Source organism: Falco rusticolus, chromosome 5, assembly GCF_015220075.1.
Source record: "Falco rusticolus isolate bFalRus1 chromosome 5, bFalRus1.pri, whole genome shotgun sequence".
Taxonomy (NCBI): domain Eukaryota; kingdom Metazoa; phylum Chordata; class Aves; order Falconiformes; family Falconidae; genus Falco; species Falco rusticolus.
This window is the reverse complement of record NC_051191.1, coordinates 17,099,078-17,115,426: the sequence shown is the minus strand read 5'-3', so window position 1 is coordinate 17,115,426 and position 16,349 is coordinate 17,099,078. Positions and strand designations below refer to the sequence as shown.

The following is a 16,349-nucleotide window of genomic DNA, read 5'->3' as shown; positions in this document are numbered from 1 at the left end:
AGCCACTAATCAGAAGTTCCACTGTCAAAATCCAAATTCTAGAAAAGTACTGAATTTTTCTTAACAGTGAATATAGATTAGCCTACTAAAAGGAAGGGAGGAAAACCCCACACAACAGGGAAAGAAACAAGCTTATTTTGTTTTTTTAAAAAGTATCTTCGTTCAGTGAAGACCCAAGCTATCTTGCAACAGTTTCAAGTTTGTTTTTAATGCTAGAGTGTGACGCTGTACTCTCAAGCCTCAGAGACAGCAGTGAGTTTATTCTGATCCCTTTAGATTAGGCTCTTGGTCACATCAGCCAATGATGATTCCACAGAATTTCACACAGAGTTCCACAGATTCATAAAGAGTAAACCACAGTATTTCAAAAAATATTTCAGGTACAAATGGAATTATGATAAAAATTATTTAACTGGCTTCATTCAAAAAGCGGTTGAACTCACGGTGAACTGTAGATTTCCACCACTGTCATAGTTCATGCACATGTAAAAACATTTATTACTTAAATGGAAGCATTAAATTCAGCATAAAAATGAAATTATTACCAATGAAAGATCAGTGAAATCTGGTAATGTTCATTTTTACAAGAACAATATCAAACAAATTGTTCAAATACATAGAGTGCAGCTCAAAATATCCCTCACATGTAAATTCAACTGGATTTATTTTTCACGCTGAAATAAAAATTTAAAAAAGCAATCAAACTGTTCACAATGGACTAGGTATATAGTCATCACCTAACTTGTCTATTAGAAAAATGAGTTTGATTGAAACAAAATACATAAAACTGAAACATAGATAGGACAAAATGTGCTCCGAGAACAACAAATACAGAAAACCAGTTGTATCGTAGACTTAAGCACTGTGAAGAGCTTAATGTGCAAGATTTGTACAGAACAGCAGTCTTAAAACTGCAGTAATTGCATGTGGAATGAGAAAACAAGCCCATAATTAGAATTGGAAATTATTATAATTCTAGAACCGGCTACAGATTCTTGTGAAATCTTGCATAAGTGAGCCACTCTACTTCATAAAAAGATCTAAAGCTTAAAAATAAAATGCTGAATGATACAATAATGTTCAAATGTATTATTGCTAATGGGCCACAAGATTTTTCTTGAAAGTCTGAATAAAGATGTATGTGCTCCTTAGAAGCAATAATCCACTGGAAACACATGCACAATCCTAGGAAAAAATTACCATTGTGGCTAAAATAATATTTTCATTTTAAAGAAAGAATTCTGAAAAAAAAAAAGTCAACAGTATAACTTGATGCATCTTTCATAGGAAAAGAAGTGGTGACATATTCTTTAAAAATTCCATTGGTTAAATCTCAAACACTTTCAGCGTCCACAGACTACAATGATTCTTGCCACATGCAGTGAAAGAAATCAATGTACTAAGATGCAGTTTCTCCACTCCCTTAATGCATCACAAATATCTGTACTGTATGTGGAAAAGAGCAATGTTTCAAACTAAGGTTAATTTAAAAAATTATTCATAGTGTTTTATACTGTTCAAGCCCATCCAGTTAGTTCATCTAATTTCTATTCATCACCAAACATTTCAGCTAACTAATAGCAAAAATAAAAATTAAATAAAAATGCTTAAAAATAGTTGCTATTATTGTAAAAATTCTTTTGCACAAACTTTAAAATTAATCTCAATAGATTCTATTATAGTTCTAAATGAATTATAAATTTATAGTATCAGAATGATTCTTTACTGAAAAACAGTAACTTTTTCGATGTTTAGTAAAGTTCAGTACTGTAGTGGCTTTAAGGTTAAAGCACTGATGTGCAATACTAGATCTTAGCAGTCTGTTTCAGTGTTACACTGAACTCAGTCAACACATATAGACACCACTGTTAATTTGTTAGTTACTGGACTCCTAAGCCAAACGAGATGCATTTCAAATAAGCACAAGGCATTATTTGCCATAAATTATTTCAATCATCTCCTGCTACACAGTAGTTACGAGAACTTCTGCCGTAACAGCGCCTGGTTTTCATGGATAACACACTAGGGTCTAAGACTGACGTTGTCAAGAACACTTCCGAAAGCGCTCGCCGGAACCTTCAGCCACACAGCCCCGCAAGACACCATCTTCCCGCAACAGATGTGGGCTGGCACTAACAGCACCCGTCCGGCTCCCGCCAGTGCCGTGCTCGGAAGGGTGCTCCCTTGAAGGCCCACCAGGCATCTCCCAGTAACCCCAGCTGGCTGGCACAACCGCACCACCCAGGGCTCGGCGGAGTGGGACAGGCAGCCACCCACAGCTGGGGGGGCCTGCTGCGCGGTCAGCCAGATGGGGATTCGCAGGAGCACAAAGATTCAGGCATCAGGTTCAGAACCGCTTCCATAAAAACTGTCAGCTCTGACTTAAAAGTGTAAATTTTTGTACAGCAATACGGCAACACTGTAGTGCAGGTCCGTAACAGTCTCCATGCAATGAAAACACGCCCCACCATCACATTTTGTTTAGCTATTTAAGCACTGGGGAGGAAAAAAAAAAAAACCAAACCAAAAAACACACCCACAAGGAAACTGAAGCAAGGTACATTCTGCTAATGTTAAGAATTAGCAATGTCTTCAAACTCATGCAGCACTAGCGTACTCCTTGTGTGCAGTATTTGAAGAAAAAAAGGTTAATTGCAAGAAAATGTTTAATTTAATTAACATAATGGAGTATGACATAATGTACAATCCATAAAACTATTACATATAGGATTATTTTTTTTTCTCCAAAACAATTTAGCAATGTGGCAGACATTGATGGCACCGTTAGTTAAACCAAAATGCAAAGAACACTGTTAAACTGCTTGTTCAGAGAAACAAAGCCTGAAGGTACTTACCAGTCTAATAAACTGTACAAAACAATGACAGCATCATAAAGGAGGAAAAGTAAACTGCAGGTATAAGGTAACTAACTGAAAGTAAAGAGAGCTCAGATAACTGACGTGAGAATTCATCACAAAGAAAAGTGAAAGACAGGTAGGAGAACAACTAAACCCTGGCTTAAGATAACTGAAAAGAAAAAACATGTACTAAGATACATAAAGATACAGCACACTAAATGCTGCAGAGTTATTAATTATGTAAAATAAATAGAGAATTGTATGCCGGTTACATCTGGTTATGCTCCAGAAGTCTAGTTTTACTTTAGCAGTATTAAATACCACCACACACACTGTATATTACATCAGCACACACAACCACAGACAGCACTGCTAGCAAGTGCCAAAACCCCCCGCATGTTGAAATGCTGTATTATTACCTTTATTTCTCTTTGCTCTACTGATTTTTCCCATATTTGTTGATCATATGCCCCAATCTAAAAAGAACACAAAAAGAAAATCTGCATTAGGTTTTAAAAGACATTGATCAAACAAAATCAGTGAATCTTCAACAAGACAAGCAGGAAGACAGCAGGTTATTTCCTTGGGTAGAGTTCTATACAAAGAAATCTTTTATCTTCTCCATTCCATCTTGATCGGACTGGGTCTAGCTAATCTTTAAGCGAGTTGTGATAGAGGGGAGAGGTGAGCAAGCAGATAGCCTCAGCCTCATCGCACGACTTGTGCAAGTCACAGAACTGGGAAGACCACGCTCCCTCCCATCTCAGGTCAGGATTCCAGTCTCTGTACGGACAGAGAACAGACCTACAGCAGCAACACTGACACAGTCTTCGGGTTAACTTTAGAGAAAATACCACGTACATCTAGTTGGACCCATACCTTCAATTAATGTATTATTTTTTTAAACCACCTCCCTCTGTGTTACCTGTTCCATTCCACCAACTTTTACAGTTACATTGTCTTTAGCTTTCTCTCTTCAGAATGCACAGCAACATACACGGTCAGGCTGGTAATCAGCTAGGTTACAGGCCAGGGAAAATGCAAAGATTATTGGGAAATGGCACTTTCCCTACTGAAGCACTGACGAAAAAATGTTCCTAGTAGACCTATTCCCAAATCGTTCACTCTCATTAAGCTGCTAGTCTACTTAATCATGAAACTCTTCTAAAGATCTTAGTTTTGTCTAAATGTGAGCAAGTTTTTAGTTAAAAAATTGGAATAAAAGGGGATTGTTTTCTCCCCGGCTCTAACCTCACCACCACACTGTAGAAAACTTTGTCTATTTATAAGAGCAGAACCACGGAAAGACTAAAGGTTGATCCTGCAAGCACTTATTAAAATCCCAGCACTAAGACTATTTTTTATGATTTATGTAATTTTAAATAGCCATCAATATGGGTAGCTACAGTTAATTTAAGAAATTATTGTGTACTTGTTTATATAAGAAAGCCATTTTATGACTGTCAGATATTTTGAAGAAGGGCAAACAAACTTCAGTAAACTCCATGTAAGATAGTGACAACAAGTCAATATAAGAGACAATATATCAAGGTTTTGTACAAAGTTATCAAAGATCATCAGATTGCTTTGAATTCTGCACAAATAGTATTTCTATACAATATTCAGCAATGATCCCTTTTACTATGTCAATTTTAAAACTTTTCCATGCTATCAGTTCTACCTAGACATGTACACACACCGCTAGATATCTGGAGTTTGATTCATACCACAAACTGAGCAGTTAAGTGCAAGATCACTTTTAGGTCACAAGGGAGACACAGACGCACTTCCCAAGATTCAGAGTCCCTTTACCGGCTGTGATATAAGGTGCTTAGACCAGACACCAGACAGAGTCAAGAGAAACCCCCATCATTTCAGTGAATCCGCTAAATTCAATCTCACTGCAGGGAGTGTGACTTCTCATTCCAGTTCACAAACTGCAACAGACTTAACAGGCCCAAGCATGAAACCGGAAAACATTGTTCTGATTTGTCCTTTACTATTTCAGTCTTAAGTGTTAAATTAGAAGACATTATAAAAGAAAAAGAAGAAGGAAAAAAAAAAAAAGGTCTTTCTTGGTTAAAAAGGATCTTTTAACCAAGGAGCCAACATAAATGCAAAAAGATATCCAGGGAAGCACATCCATGAACAGAAAATCTACGGGCATTTTCTGTGCCTCTTAACTTGACCCATCAAGGCAGGGGGGAATTCTAATTTATAGCAGTAAAGTCCAAAGCATATCTAACACTGAACATGAGAACAGTGAATTCAAATTTAAATAATATTTCCCATTCACAACAGCTAAGCACCCAAATATTTTCTATAGTTTGCTACCTTAAACCCCTGAAAAAATAAAATAAAATAATCTATTGGCTTTTTGGTAATAACAATAAATACTTTGCACCTCTCACTTGGTAAAAACAAAACAAAACAAAACATTAGACTATGGAAAATAATTAGGAAGCCAGGCACTGTACTGGGCAGAATTAAGCACTTGCTATAATTAAAGTAATTAAACCAAGCAAAGTTCAAGAGCTAACTCTACCTGGATAACAGCCAGCAATTAAGAAGTCAGTATGTTGAATAACTACTCCACCCAGACTTTTATATCTAATTGTTCTGGGGTTTTCTCTAAATATGTTTAAATGAAATTTCAGGCCTTCCTGGTTTTCATGAAATTTACTAAGAGCCCCAAGCGATGTTTTTGTGCTGCATAATATTGTGTCCTCCCCTCCTCACTTCCAAAAAAGATTTCTTTCTACAAAGACAGAAAACGGGATGCAAGCCTGTCTCCCTCTCAATCACACAAGAAACAAGTGTGGAAGGAAGCCTTTGTGCCAATAAAGCTGCAAAGCAAACTTTGTATTTCTAATTCCATTCATAGCCAGAACTGGTGTAGAGTTGAAAGAGACTTTAAAAGAGCGTCCTTCTTTTAGACAAATAACGGACTGTTTGTCAAAGGAATTCTGGGAAACACAGATCTTAAAAGACATGGGAGGCAAGGAAGTTGACCGATTCAAAATTTGACTTAGTTACATTTTCCTACAAACACTTCTTCTCCCTCAAGGCTTGGTAGCAGCTTCTGTCTCAACAAAAAGACAAGTACAGAATTTGCCATTCACATTTTTCTTTTAACATTGCCCCATAAAGCAATTCTTCCAGCAGGAGGTAAATGAGAGACCCAAAACAACTTTAAGGGAGATGGTCTTTTACAACTGTTTTATTAGACTATTGGATCTGGCCAGTCACCTCTGATCAACTTTAATTATTAAAATCTGAGCACAGGGCTATTAAGTACAGGCATACTACTGCAAACTGAAAAGAATTAAAGGGATAATTACAGGCAGCAAGTATCATTACAATCTCTCATGATTTTTAATTATTTTTTTCTAAACTACCTAATTTCATCTCTTTGTGTTTTAAGAAAGTTTTAGAAGCACTTTACGGAGCAGGCACATGTGCTTAGCACATCAATTTAGATCTGATACTCAATTTCCCTTCACTCAATTTCCATAAGCTTCCCTCTCCATTTCTCTTGCAAATGTGAAGGAAACACATGAAAACAAAGGCATCGTTATAAAGTAGCATATTGGCATGCTTCATTTCTCAAATTAAACAAAAGTAGGTGGAACGAGCCTTACTGAAATAAGGCAAGTAAAAACCATAGGCATTGGGGTTTTTTCTTCTCTACCTTATGTCAGGAAAACATATTTACAGTTTGTGAAACGTATCTTGCAGAATATATTGAAAGGTATTTTTCATTGACAACAAGCTAAATATATAACTATTACCAGAAATGCTAGACACCTGTATGAATTAAATTCAAGAATGTAATTACTGAATGAATTCAAGAACGTAAGTTAATACTAGCAAACCTTCCCAGTTTTAAATTATTGAGAGCACCAGTCAATTCCATCTTCAAAGATTTACAAGTATTTGCATCTAAATTATGTTTTATGTTAAATCTAAATATTAAGTTGTCAAATGTTTGCATGTAGGCTCTAGCCTTTGGCTATTCATACAATTCTTTAAAACTGTACATACCTGCAGGATACTGAAAAAAGCCTAGCATCTAGCAATGCCAAAGAAATTGCTCTAAGGGCAAATAAAATGAAGGAATAACCTTCTAGAGATAAGATCATTCATGCTTCCAATCCAAAGAATTTAAATATACACAAAACTTGATCAAAGCAAGCTTTCCCTCAATATGCAACTGTCCCCAGGGCCCCTTTGCAGGTGTTCTAGCTTCCTGTGCCTGCAACTGTCAGGCCAACATGAAGGCCCCAGTCAACTCAAGTACCTATATATTTCTGAACCCCCCAACTCCACCTGGAATGTTATCCAATATAGCTGTAAATTCTGCAGTATTCCTCAAAGACAATTTAAAGTCCGTGATACAAGTGTCCAAAGATTGTCCAATTTTTAAGCACACAACAATAAGCAATGCTTTTAAAATCTCTTCGAGACTTAGTGCTAAGACTGGTTAATAGCTTGTCACTGATCCTTTCAATCCATCAGTCCAGTCTACAACTGGCAATAGTTGTTTTTTTAGCAAACTATACAACACAATGCCCCAATTTTAATCCCATTTATCACAGAAATTTATTCTGATTTAATTTAGAAAAGTAATCACACAAGGTCTGAAATTTGTATTCTACAGCACGTATTTATTCATTAAGATTTGGCAGAAAATAACAAAAAAAATCTCCCTTGATCTTTCTTAAATTATTTGTTAATTCAAGTTAGAAAACAAGTCAATCTTAACATTTTTAAATGTAACTTTCATCACCAAGCACCAACGGCAACCCAACCCTGTTGCAGGCAACTTGTCAGTAATATGTTAGATATAAAAATTTGCAGTATAACCTACCTGTAGTGGAACTAGATAAACTAGCAGCATGTTATTGTATACGTTTAGTTTAAATCATGCATCCCAGGCTTCCTCAATGCCAAGATTCTATCCAGTCTATCCAAACAAGTTACCTCTAAAATGTTCAGTTCTCAAAGACATCATGCCTCAATAAACACCAAGTAAAGAAGGTGAAAGGAGTTCTGCTCATTTATGTATTTGCAGAAGAATTAACAACTATTCTTCAAGCAGCTAGTATTTTTTTTCCTTGAAATTACCTAAAATAATTGCACTTACTCCTTCACAATCAGATACCTCAGAAAGCATTTGATCACATCTTTCTATATATAAAATTTGTTTGGCACCTGTCCAACTTGGTTTTATAACATTAATAGCAATTAGTCTAAGTAAAAAGTTAAGCTACTGGAAACACAGTTATTTTTACTTCAAATAAAGCCCAGTACGAAGGGTTTCTGCCCTGCACAATATTTCTTCCCAGTGTCTTCTCATAACAAGCCATATGTGCATCAAGATTGAATTTGAGCTTTGTGAATGACACTGATATTCACTTTAAGCTAATGTAGTGATGGTATCAACCTGTAGCCCAATACAAGGCCTTCTGATTCTAATGGAATCGATCAATATTTCAGGAGGCATTCATAATTTATGACCACGCAAGACTAGCAAAGACTATAATCCTAAGAATACATAGTATTTCCTGTTGGATCTTAAAACTTTAATGTTTATCAATAATGAAACCTGCATTCTAGGCTTTGCTCTTTAAATCGTCTACACACTTTTACAAGCAACGTCACATTAGTATTACAAATCCAAATAATACAAGATACAGAGTTTGGTAAATGAAAAACAAATTTGCTTCCTTGGACTGCCTATCAAGGAAATTAAGAGTGTAACACCTTATTAAAATATTCAGTGGTAGAATATCAGCTAATATGCTTTATTAACTTCTACAGTCCAACATTCCTCAAAAAACTGTATGATTTTATGTATCAATTTTAATATTACATATAAGTAATTTCTACACATGTAACATTATTAATTTAAAATATCTTTTAAAATTCTTCGTATTTAGTTCATGTTTAAGTATACAGTTTGAGGTATTAGACAGATCATTTCTCATTTTCTCAAAACTCAGAACAGGATTATGAAGAATTTTAAATCCAGTTTTATTTATCACGTGAACTGATCCCTATTGCAGCAAAGGCAATAATCTAGTAGATCAGCAGTGTAATTATCGCTGTTGGAGGCTGATTTTTTTTTCAGGATGTTTTTCATTTTCAAGGGTGATGGGTTTTTTTTCAGTTTTGTTTATGGTGGATATGTGGACCAGACAAGCTAAGCTAAGAAAAACTTATTTAGTGATTTCTGTCTATGGTTTATTAGCTAAGAGTTGTACACTGTCTGCTAACAGTGAAGAGTTCAGTAACTTACTCAAATGGAGAAGGACAATTAAGGGATAAAAGCTGCATAACCTAAGGTGCGGAGCTCTGGATTTGTAACTGCTGAATTGTTACCTCTGATTACGAAAACATTCTGGGATTCCCCTCCCTTCTGTTCAGCACCAAAGGGAGAGCTGAAACTATTTAGATTAAAATGAAGCAATTCAAAACTTCAAGAGTTATTTATTGTTAGCTGTTTGAATGACCAACTAATGACCTGCTTAAATTCTGACAATAAATGCAACAGCATTGGACTTGCTGCCATTTCACTGAAGAGTAATTTTATCAAAGCTTACTTCAAAGATACCATCCCCTTCAGAGGACAATAGTACATAATTAATCAACTATGTATTAAGTTTTCTTGTGTCATTCTTTACAGATTAATTCTTGGTAACAGTAGTCAGCCCTACATATTACCCCGAATAATGGTTTATGAATTTTAGCATCTACTAAAAACAAAAAATATTTTTTCATTGCACAATTAAATATAAAGGAAAATTACATACATAAGAACAGTTAGAAACAGTTTGCAGGTTAAAGTAAATGAAAGTACAGGAATACCCAACACCTACTCTAAGACATTTCCTAGTAACATGAACTGGACACTATGCATAACGTCAGGCACCATTTCTTTGGCTTCAGTGGACTACAGAGCAAAACCTAAAAAGAAGCACAAACTGCATGAGATTCCACCTCTGTCATTAATCACAATTCAGCAAAATCCCTTATGATAACGTTCACTCATCTTAAAATTTCAAACTAAAGTCATCACAGAACTGCACAGGTTGGAACCTCTGGAGGTCATCTAACCCAACATCCCGTGCAAAGGATGTCCAGTTACAGCAGATTGCTCAAGAACTTATCCAGTAGAGTTCCAAATGTATCCAAAGACCGGACATCTCACAGCCTCTCTGGGGTCCTATCTCAGTGCTTGCCAGACCTCACGTTAAACATGTTTATCCTTATATCTCAGCAGAATTTCCCACATTTCAACTTGTGTTTACTGCCTCTCATGCAATCCTTGTGCACCTCTGAGACAAGCCTGGCTCCATCCTCTCCACAGCCTCCAAAGCAGTAATCGTGATAGCAATAAGCTCTCTCAAGACTGAGCAAACCGTGATCTCCTAGAGTCATTTTCTATCACATGCTTCAGCCCCACAACCATCTTGGTGGCCCTCCATTTGGCTTCCCAAGGAATGCCAATGCCTTTCTTATACCAGACAGCTCAAAGATGGACACAGCACCCAAGATGCTGTCTCGCATGTGCTGAACAGAAGGGAACAGTCCCTTCCCTTGATCCACTGGCTACACTATTGCTAACACAGCCCAGTTACTCACCAAGTGTTAAGGATTTAAGACCTCTGCAGATTATTTTTTTTTATATTATGTACTTGCACAAAACAAAGCAGCCTCAAAATGTAACTAGGAAAAGAAAACCACTCTGACAGCCCCATTATTTAGTGTAATTCCCTGAAGACCATTGAAAATCCAGCACTGAAAATTACCAGCACTGCAACTAAGATTTTAAAACAGCACTGCCTTTGCACCCCTGATCTTTTCCACTTCCCATGGCACACTTCCCTTGCGTCAGTGCATTCGTCTGGGTGACTGATTATCAGATCCCTTAGGAAGAGAAAAAAAAATGGTAGGTTAAAGTTTCAAAAGGCATAATGAAACAAAGACTCAGAGAATCTCTCTCAAGACAGAGGGATTTCAGCTCTTCTCTCCCTACCCCACCAGCTCCTTATAGATTCACAGTCTTAGTTTCAACCATAGTCCCTTAACCAAATTCACCAGATAAGTATATGAAAGTCTGTGGGAAGGCAAAGCAGGCATGGGAGACAACAGGCAAGTAAAACGCAAGCCTGCTTCGTTCAGCCACAGCACCAATTTTTCAGAGATCTTACATACAAGATTCAGAAACTTGAGTTTTGTCTCACCAAAACGAGGTGCTGAAGGCAATCCCCACTATTTGGTCAGATGACAACTTGAGTACCAAATCCCAGCACTATATGGAAGGAAACTCTTCAAAATATACAGGGTTTTTTTCTTCAGTGCTTTCAGAAAGAGCCAGATGCAACACTTGTCAAGTTCTGGCACTTGAAGGTGGACCCTTTTTAAACTGATGCAGTTACAGCATCTAAAGGTTTAGGTAATATAGCCATACAGCCCGACCATTTGGCAAAAACTGGCTTTGATGCCAGGGTCATCGAAGCTTCACATGAATTCAATGCCAACAAGGAAATCAGGTGGTTTCAGGGTATTACATGATTTTTGGTTTATTTCCTCCTTTATTAACTTGGCAAGTATAATCTTAGACTAATGAGCTGTAAAACACTGAATATTACAGATCTTAAAGCAATGCAATTAGAACTCTAATGTTGCCCTTTAAAGCCATGAGAGAGAAAACATCTCATTTGTTTTACTGTGCCCTTTAACAGCCATACCGGAGGGACACCCAAAACAGCAGAATGCTGCACTGGCAAAATTAACCGATATGCAATTAGGTGCAAGACTCGGGTTCAATTCATTAAGTTCCATCCTGCCTTCCCCTAGAATCATTCCCAAGAGAAGGAACAACATAATCCTCTTCTGCAATATTACCAACAAATTTGTATAAAGTTCCCCATTTTAGCAGCTTCTGTGAGGACTGAAAAATCACGAAGTTCTTATGGTAAATTTACATGTAGTCTCCAAACTAGAAACCAAAAACTGCACATCTACTATTATCCGTAAAACTCGAAAGTATTTTAAGAAATTAATGTGAAAAGCTTAAGTTACAAGCAATTCAAGCACTATTTTAGATCATCAACAATTTCATTATTTTTCACATCAGTTACTGTTACTGCAGCAATGCTTCAAGTATGTGTAAAATATCAGTATCACAAAGGTATGTCGTCAGATACCAAATTTTTTTAAAATAATTATGGAGGTGTCAGATTTCTTCAGAGGAAACATTATGATTGGTTTCTCCATAAAGTTCATCAATTCCAAAACTGAAGCAAGGTCAACATTCTCATAAATGCACATACTCCTAAGGATATTAACTAACAAAGTGCATATATGTGACTATTAGCTCAGTAGCTGTCTCTGACCAAAGTAATGAGCCACTCCAGACAGCAATGCAGACACCCTCGCCACACCCTTCCATTGCAAGAACCAGTGCAGCTGAAAGTGTTGAAAACAAGCTGGACAAACCCCATCTGACACACAAATACCACAGCACTGCACTCCCCAGCGCATCCAGAAACCCAGCAGAGGTTTAATTTATTTTGCTTTCTACAGAGCCAACCTGTATCTAGCCAGGTTTATCTGTTCAGATTTCATGCCTTGCAAAAGTATTTGTACCAGCTGGGAAACACAAACTATCCCTGGAAGCAGTAAAGCTGATGTCTAGGCAATCTTATATCTCAAGCTGGTATAATACACTACCTGATATCTTACAATCCAACTTAAAATAACTAAGAATAGATTATTGTGTTTTACATGACAGTAATCAAGATGCACTAAAAGCAGATTAAATCTAATGCAACAACAAAAAACAAGTTTACGTAATAAAAAGTCTGACCTTTTAAACTATTAAGTGCATTACTAAATCATCCTCATGTGAGGAGCTCAATTTCAGACAATAGTATGAGTCATTTGAGTAAACTTGTGTTTGGAAAACTTGCCTAAGTAGGGTTGGAAGAGCTCCATCGTTTAACTCTTTCCACTAAAGAAATATAAAAATGCCTTACTTTTGAGAAACCTAACAGATCTTTGAAACTCAGTAGAGACAAAATAAACACATAAAAAATACATTAAAATTTGAAAACAAAGAAACACAAGGACTAAGTTATCTGTTCAGTATTTCTTACAAAGCCTCCACCTACTCAAATATATTTTTCGTCTTTATGTATGACTAGAAATATCAGGAGTTCTTCATGTTCTTTCTTAGGGCATTCATGCTCCAATTCATTAGTCTGAAAATACTGCCCCAAAATAACACTTTATTTTCCTCATTCTATCATATAGGCAAGTCTTACTGATTTGATCAACACTGACTGCGACACTGGCTCTCTTACCCCAGAAACAATGTTTTACTGCCAGAATGTGCTGTTTTGATCCCTCCCCACTTTCAATTTCAGTTACTATTGTGAGGAATCAGCAGATCCAAAAAGCAAGGTAAGTGGGACAACTTTGACAGGTCTGAAATAAAGATTTAAAACTGAAACCAACTACCAGTTCAGAGTACTTTGCCATCATAAACAAGTCCATAGTATTGGTCCAGAAAGGACCAAAAAAATGTCTGATACCCACTAACCACTATGATAGCTCTTCCTGTCCCCCAAATTGAAATCTTTGGTGCAAAGGACACATTCATGGGGAAAAAAATACTGTGCCATGTAAGAGATTTAAATAAATAAATAAATAAGTAAATAAATAAATAAATAAGCAACAAACTCAAGGACATGGATGAAAAAGCCTAGATGCTCCCAGGAAAGGATCACACACTGCAGTCATACAAAGATAAAAACCCCTTTACGTTATCAGCCTGATCCAGAAGAACGTTCAAATAAATGGAACTTAAGAAACAGCCACCTAATTATCATGAACATTTGCAGGAGATGCAACATTTCTGCAGTGCAGCCATTCGTCCCAGAATAAGACTCCGCTTCCTCATACAGAAAGAAGCAAAACCTGCTCATTTGGCAGACCCCAGTCCACAGGTCGACTTGAATTAAATTTAGTTCACACCATGGAAAAATACTGGTCTATGCAAGATCTGGTTTACCCTTCCTGAAGACAGCGCAGTCTTTCATGAAGTAACAGGGATCACCTCATCACAACACCTTGCCATTAAGGCAGCATGCAATCTCTGGCTGAGCAGACCTCTGTAAAAGCCTGCAGAAAGACTCGTAGCAGAAATAATATTGTTGCTATGAATTAAATGAATGGAAACATGTGAAATCACTGGAAAAAACAGAACAAGGGTTAAAAGAATGACCTGTACTGATTATGAGCAATCCTGTTAGGACCAGTGTCCTGAGAGAAGTACAACCGTGGAATGGGTTGTTTATACCAAAACCAGAAGGCCTGCCCTCTGTAAGATCACAGCACAGTGACTCATCAGCAGAAGCTCCTGCCTCTGTAACATCTGGATGATGGAAAGTTGGAGCATATCACATATGACATTCATTTTCCTGTATGACTGACAGGAAAGCAGACATGTAGTTTTAAAAAACAAACAAAAAAAATCAACCCAGAAACAAGCATGAACTTCACTTGAGACACTTAGGATTTACGGAGACTTCAGACTCTTGCATCAAAGGACCATTTATATATAAATCTGAATACCTTAAAAGGTCTGTCCAAAGACTAGCTCATCATCCTCAATGAGAAAGCCTCAGGGATGTGGTGAGGATCTGATAGCCAGCATCTCTTGCATTACACAAAAGAGGTCCTGGCCAGCACAAATATGCACACAACTCGGTGCCTGCAAGTATTATCAGTACAACATGTGAGAGAATGAAATTATAACAGAATGAGTGGAAGGTAAAATCAGCATCACTTTCCCCTTCCATAAGATCCTATGCTGAATTTTCTTCTACAAGTCATTCTCCAAATCTTTAAAAAATGGGATTGGACCTTCAAACAAGACACAGTTCAAAACCACAGCGTAATTCCACTGATACTTCTGCAAAAATACTTTTTGTAAAGCTTGGATAGGAGAAAGCAGAGTACAGAGTACAAAAAAAAAAAACCCTCATTAAATTCTGAATTATTTTCAATCTTCTAATATGTAATTGAATGTTTGGTATAAATTAAGTCAGCAAAATTCATTTTCTGCTCTTCCAACTGTACCTTTAATTCACAGTTGTAAAGGCCTCAGCAAAGCATACCAGTATTGTCTTATTTCTAGAAATCAATTGTTACTTAGCTAGAAGTTAACCAGAATTTCTGTTTTGAAGACCTTTGCCATCATTCTCCTGAGGACAAGATGTACCCTCTTAAAAAGACTGCCATAGGCTCAAGGAAAACAGTAAGTTAGAGAAATTTACTGAATCTTGGAAATCCAAGGGGAAGGGGGGGGGGGGGGGGAAGAGGAATCATGACACCTTATTTATATCTTAGTAAAGAAGAACATCCATCTCAAAATTTAGCAAATTTTTCAGCTTTTTAAAAGCAATTTAACTGAATAAGCTAACTGGCATACTAACATCAAGAAGTTATGATTTGAAATGGTGTAAATAATAGATCAGAACGAGCCATCGGCACTTCTATGGGCAAACATGCATCAACAGATACATAGTTATTATATTACCTGATACCGTATCTCCAAATTAGACCTTTTTCCTCTCCCGTTCCTCCTGTGGTCCTGCGCCCCCCCCCCCCCCCCCCATTTTTTTATTTGTATTAACTCCTAAAAAGCCCTAGCCTATTTCTTTTGGATACCAATTACACAGTTCCTTGTTACTGACAGAAAAGATGTTTCAGCTCTTACTTTCTACTTAAATACAAGGATTCTTTGACGTGCTATAGAAACAACATTCTCCTATAGGTTAATTAACGTTCTACTAAGAACGGAAATTTTCTTTCTTTTTTTCCCCACAGCACAAGTAGCCAAGGAAGCGAGGAGTTCAACACAGAACATAGACAAAAAACTATTTTATTAGATACAGTCACTAAATATTTATTTACTTTTGGAAGAAAAGTTTCAAGCTACTCACTCTCATACAATGCTAACCAATAATGCAGTAGTATTTATCATACTTCACACATAATGCACAATAAGCCAACTTTTTTTTTTAAGCCACCATAAAAACAAATAGAAAACTTACCTTCTTCTGGTACCAAACTATAGCATCAGTTACTTTGGACGCCATTTATTCCACTGAATTCACAGAGTCATTTTAGGCTGTTAACAGAAAAAGACAGAACTTTACTTCCACTTTCCCTATGAAGGACAAAACAGGGAATGTATAAACACTCCCATTACCTGCAAAGCATTGAACAGCTATATTTACTTTACAGCTTGTCTCATTATTTTTTTAGTACAAGTTTGGTTTTTCTCCTCTAAATAAAAAAATAAAAACCCAAACAACCTACAAATCTGCTGCTACAGGAAATCAGAAGCCTCAGTTTTGTCCAGTCTTCCCAGTAAAATACAGGTGCCACAGAGATGATCTGTTACTGTCTCAT

General features: G+C 36.7%; 1 protein-coding gene across 2 annotated transcripts in view; it reads right to left on the bottom strand.

Moving 5' to 3' along the window:
• Window positions 1-16,349, bottom strand: part of PHTF2 (putative homeodomain transcription factor 2) — a 73,231-nt gene that overhangs the window by 41,715 nt on the left and 15,167 nt on the right. For both annotated transcript variants that reach the window (XM_037389188.1, XM_037389189.1), the window contains exons 2-3: window positions 15,989-16,065; window positions 3,278-3,334 (exon numbers count right to left, since the gene is read on the bottom strand). In XM_037389188.1, coding sequence (XP_037245085.1) covers window positions 3,278-3,334; window positions 15,989-16,033 — 102 coding nt within the window. In that variant the 5' untranslated portion in view covers window positions 16,034-16,065. The remainder of the gene's footprint in view (window positions 1-3,277; window positions 3,335-15,988; window positions 16,066-16,349) is intronic.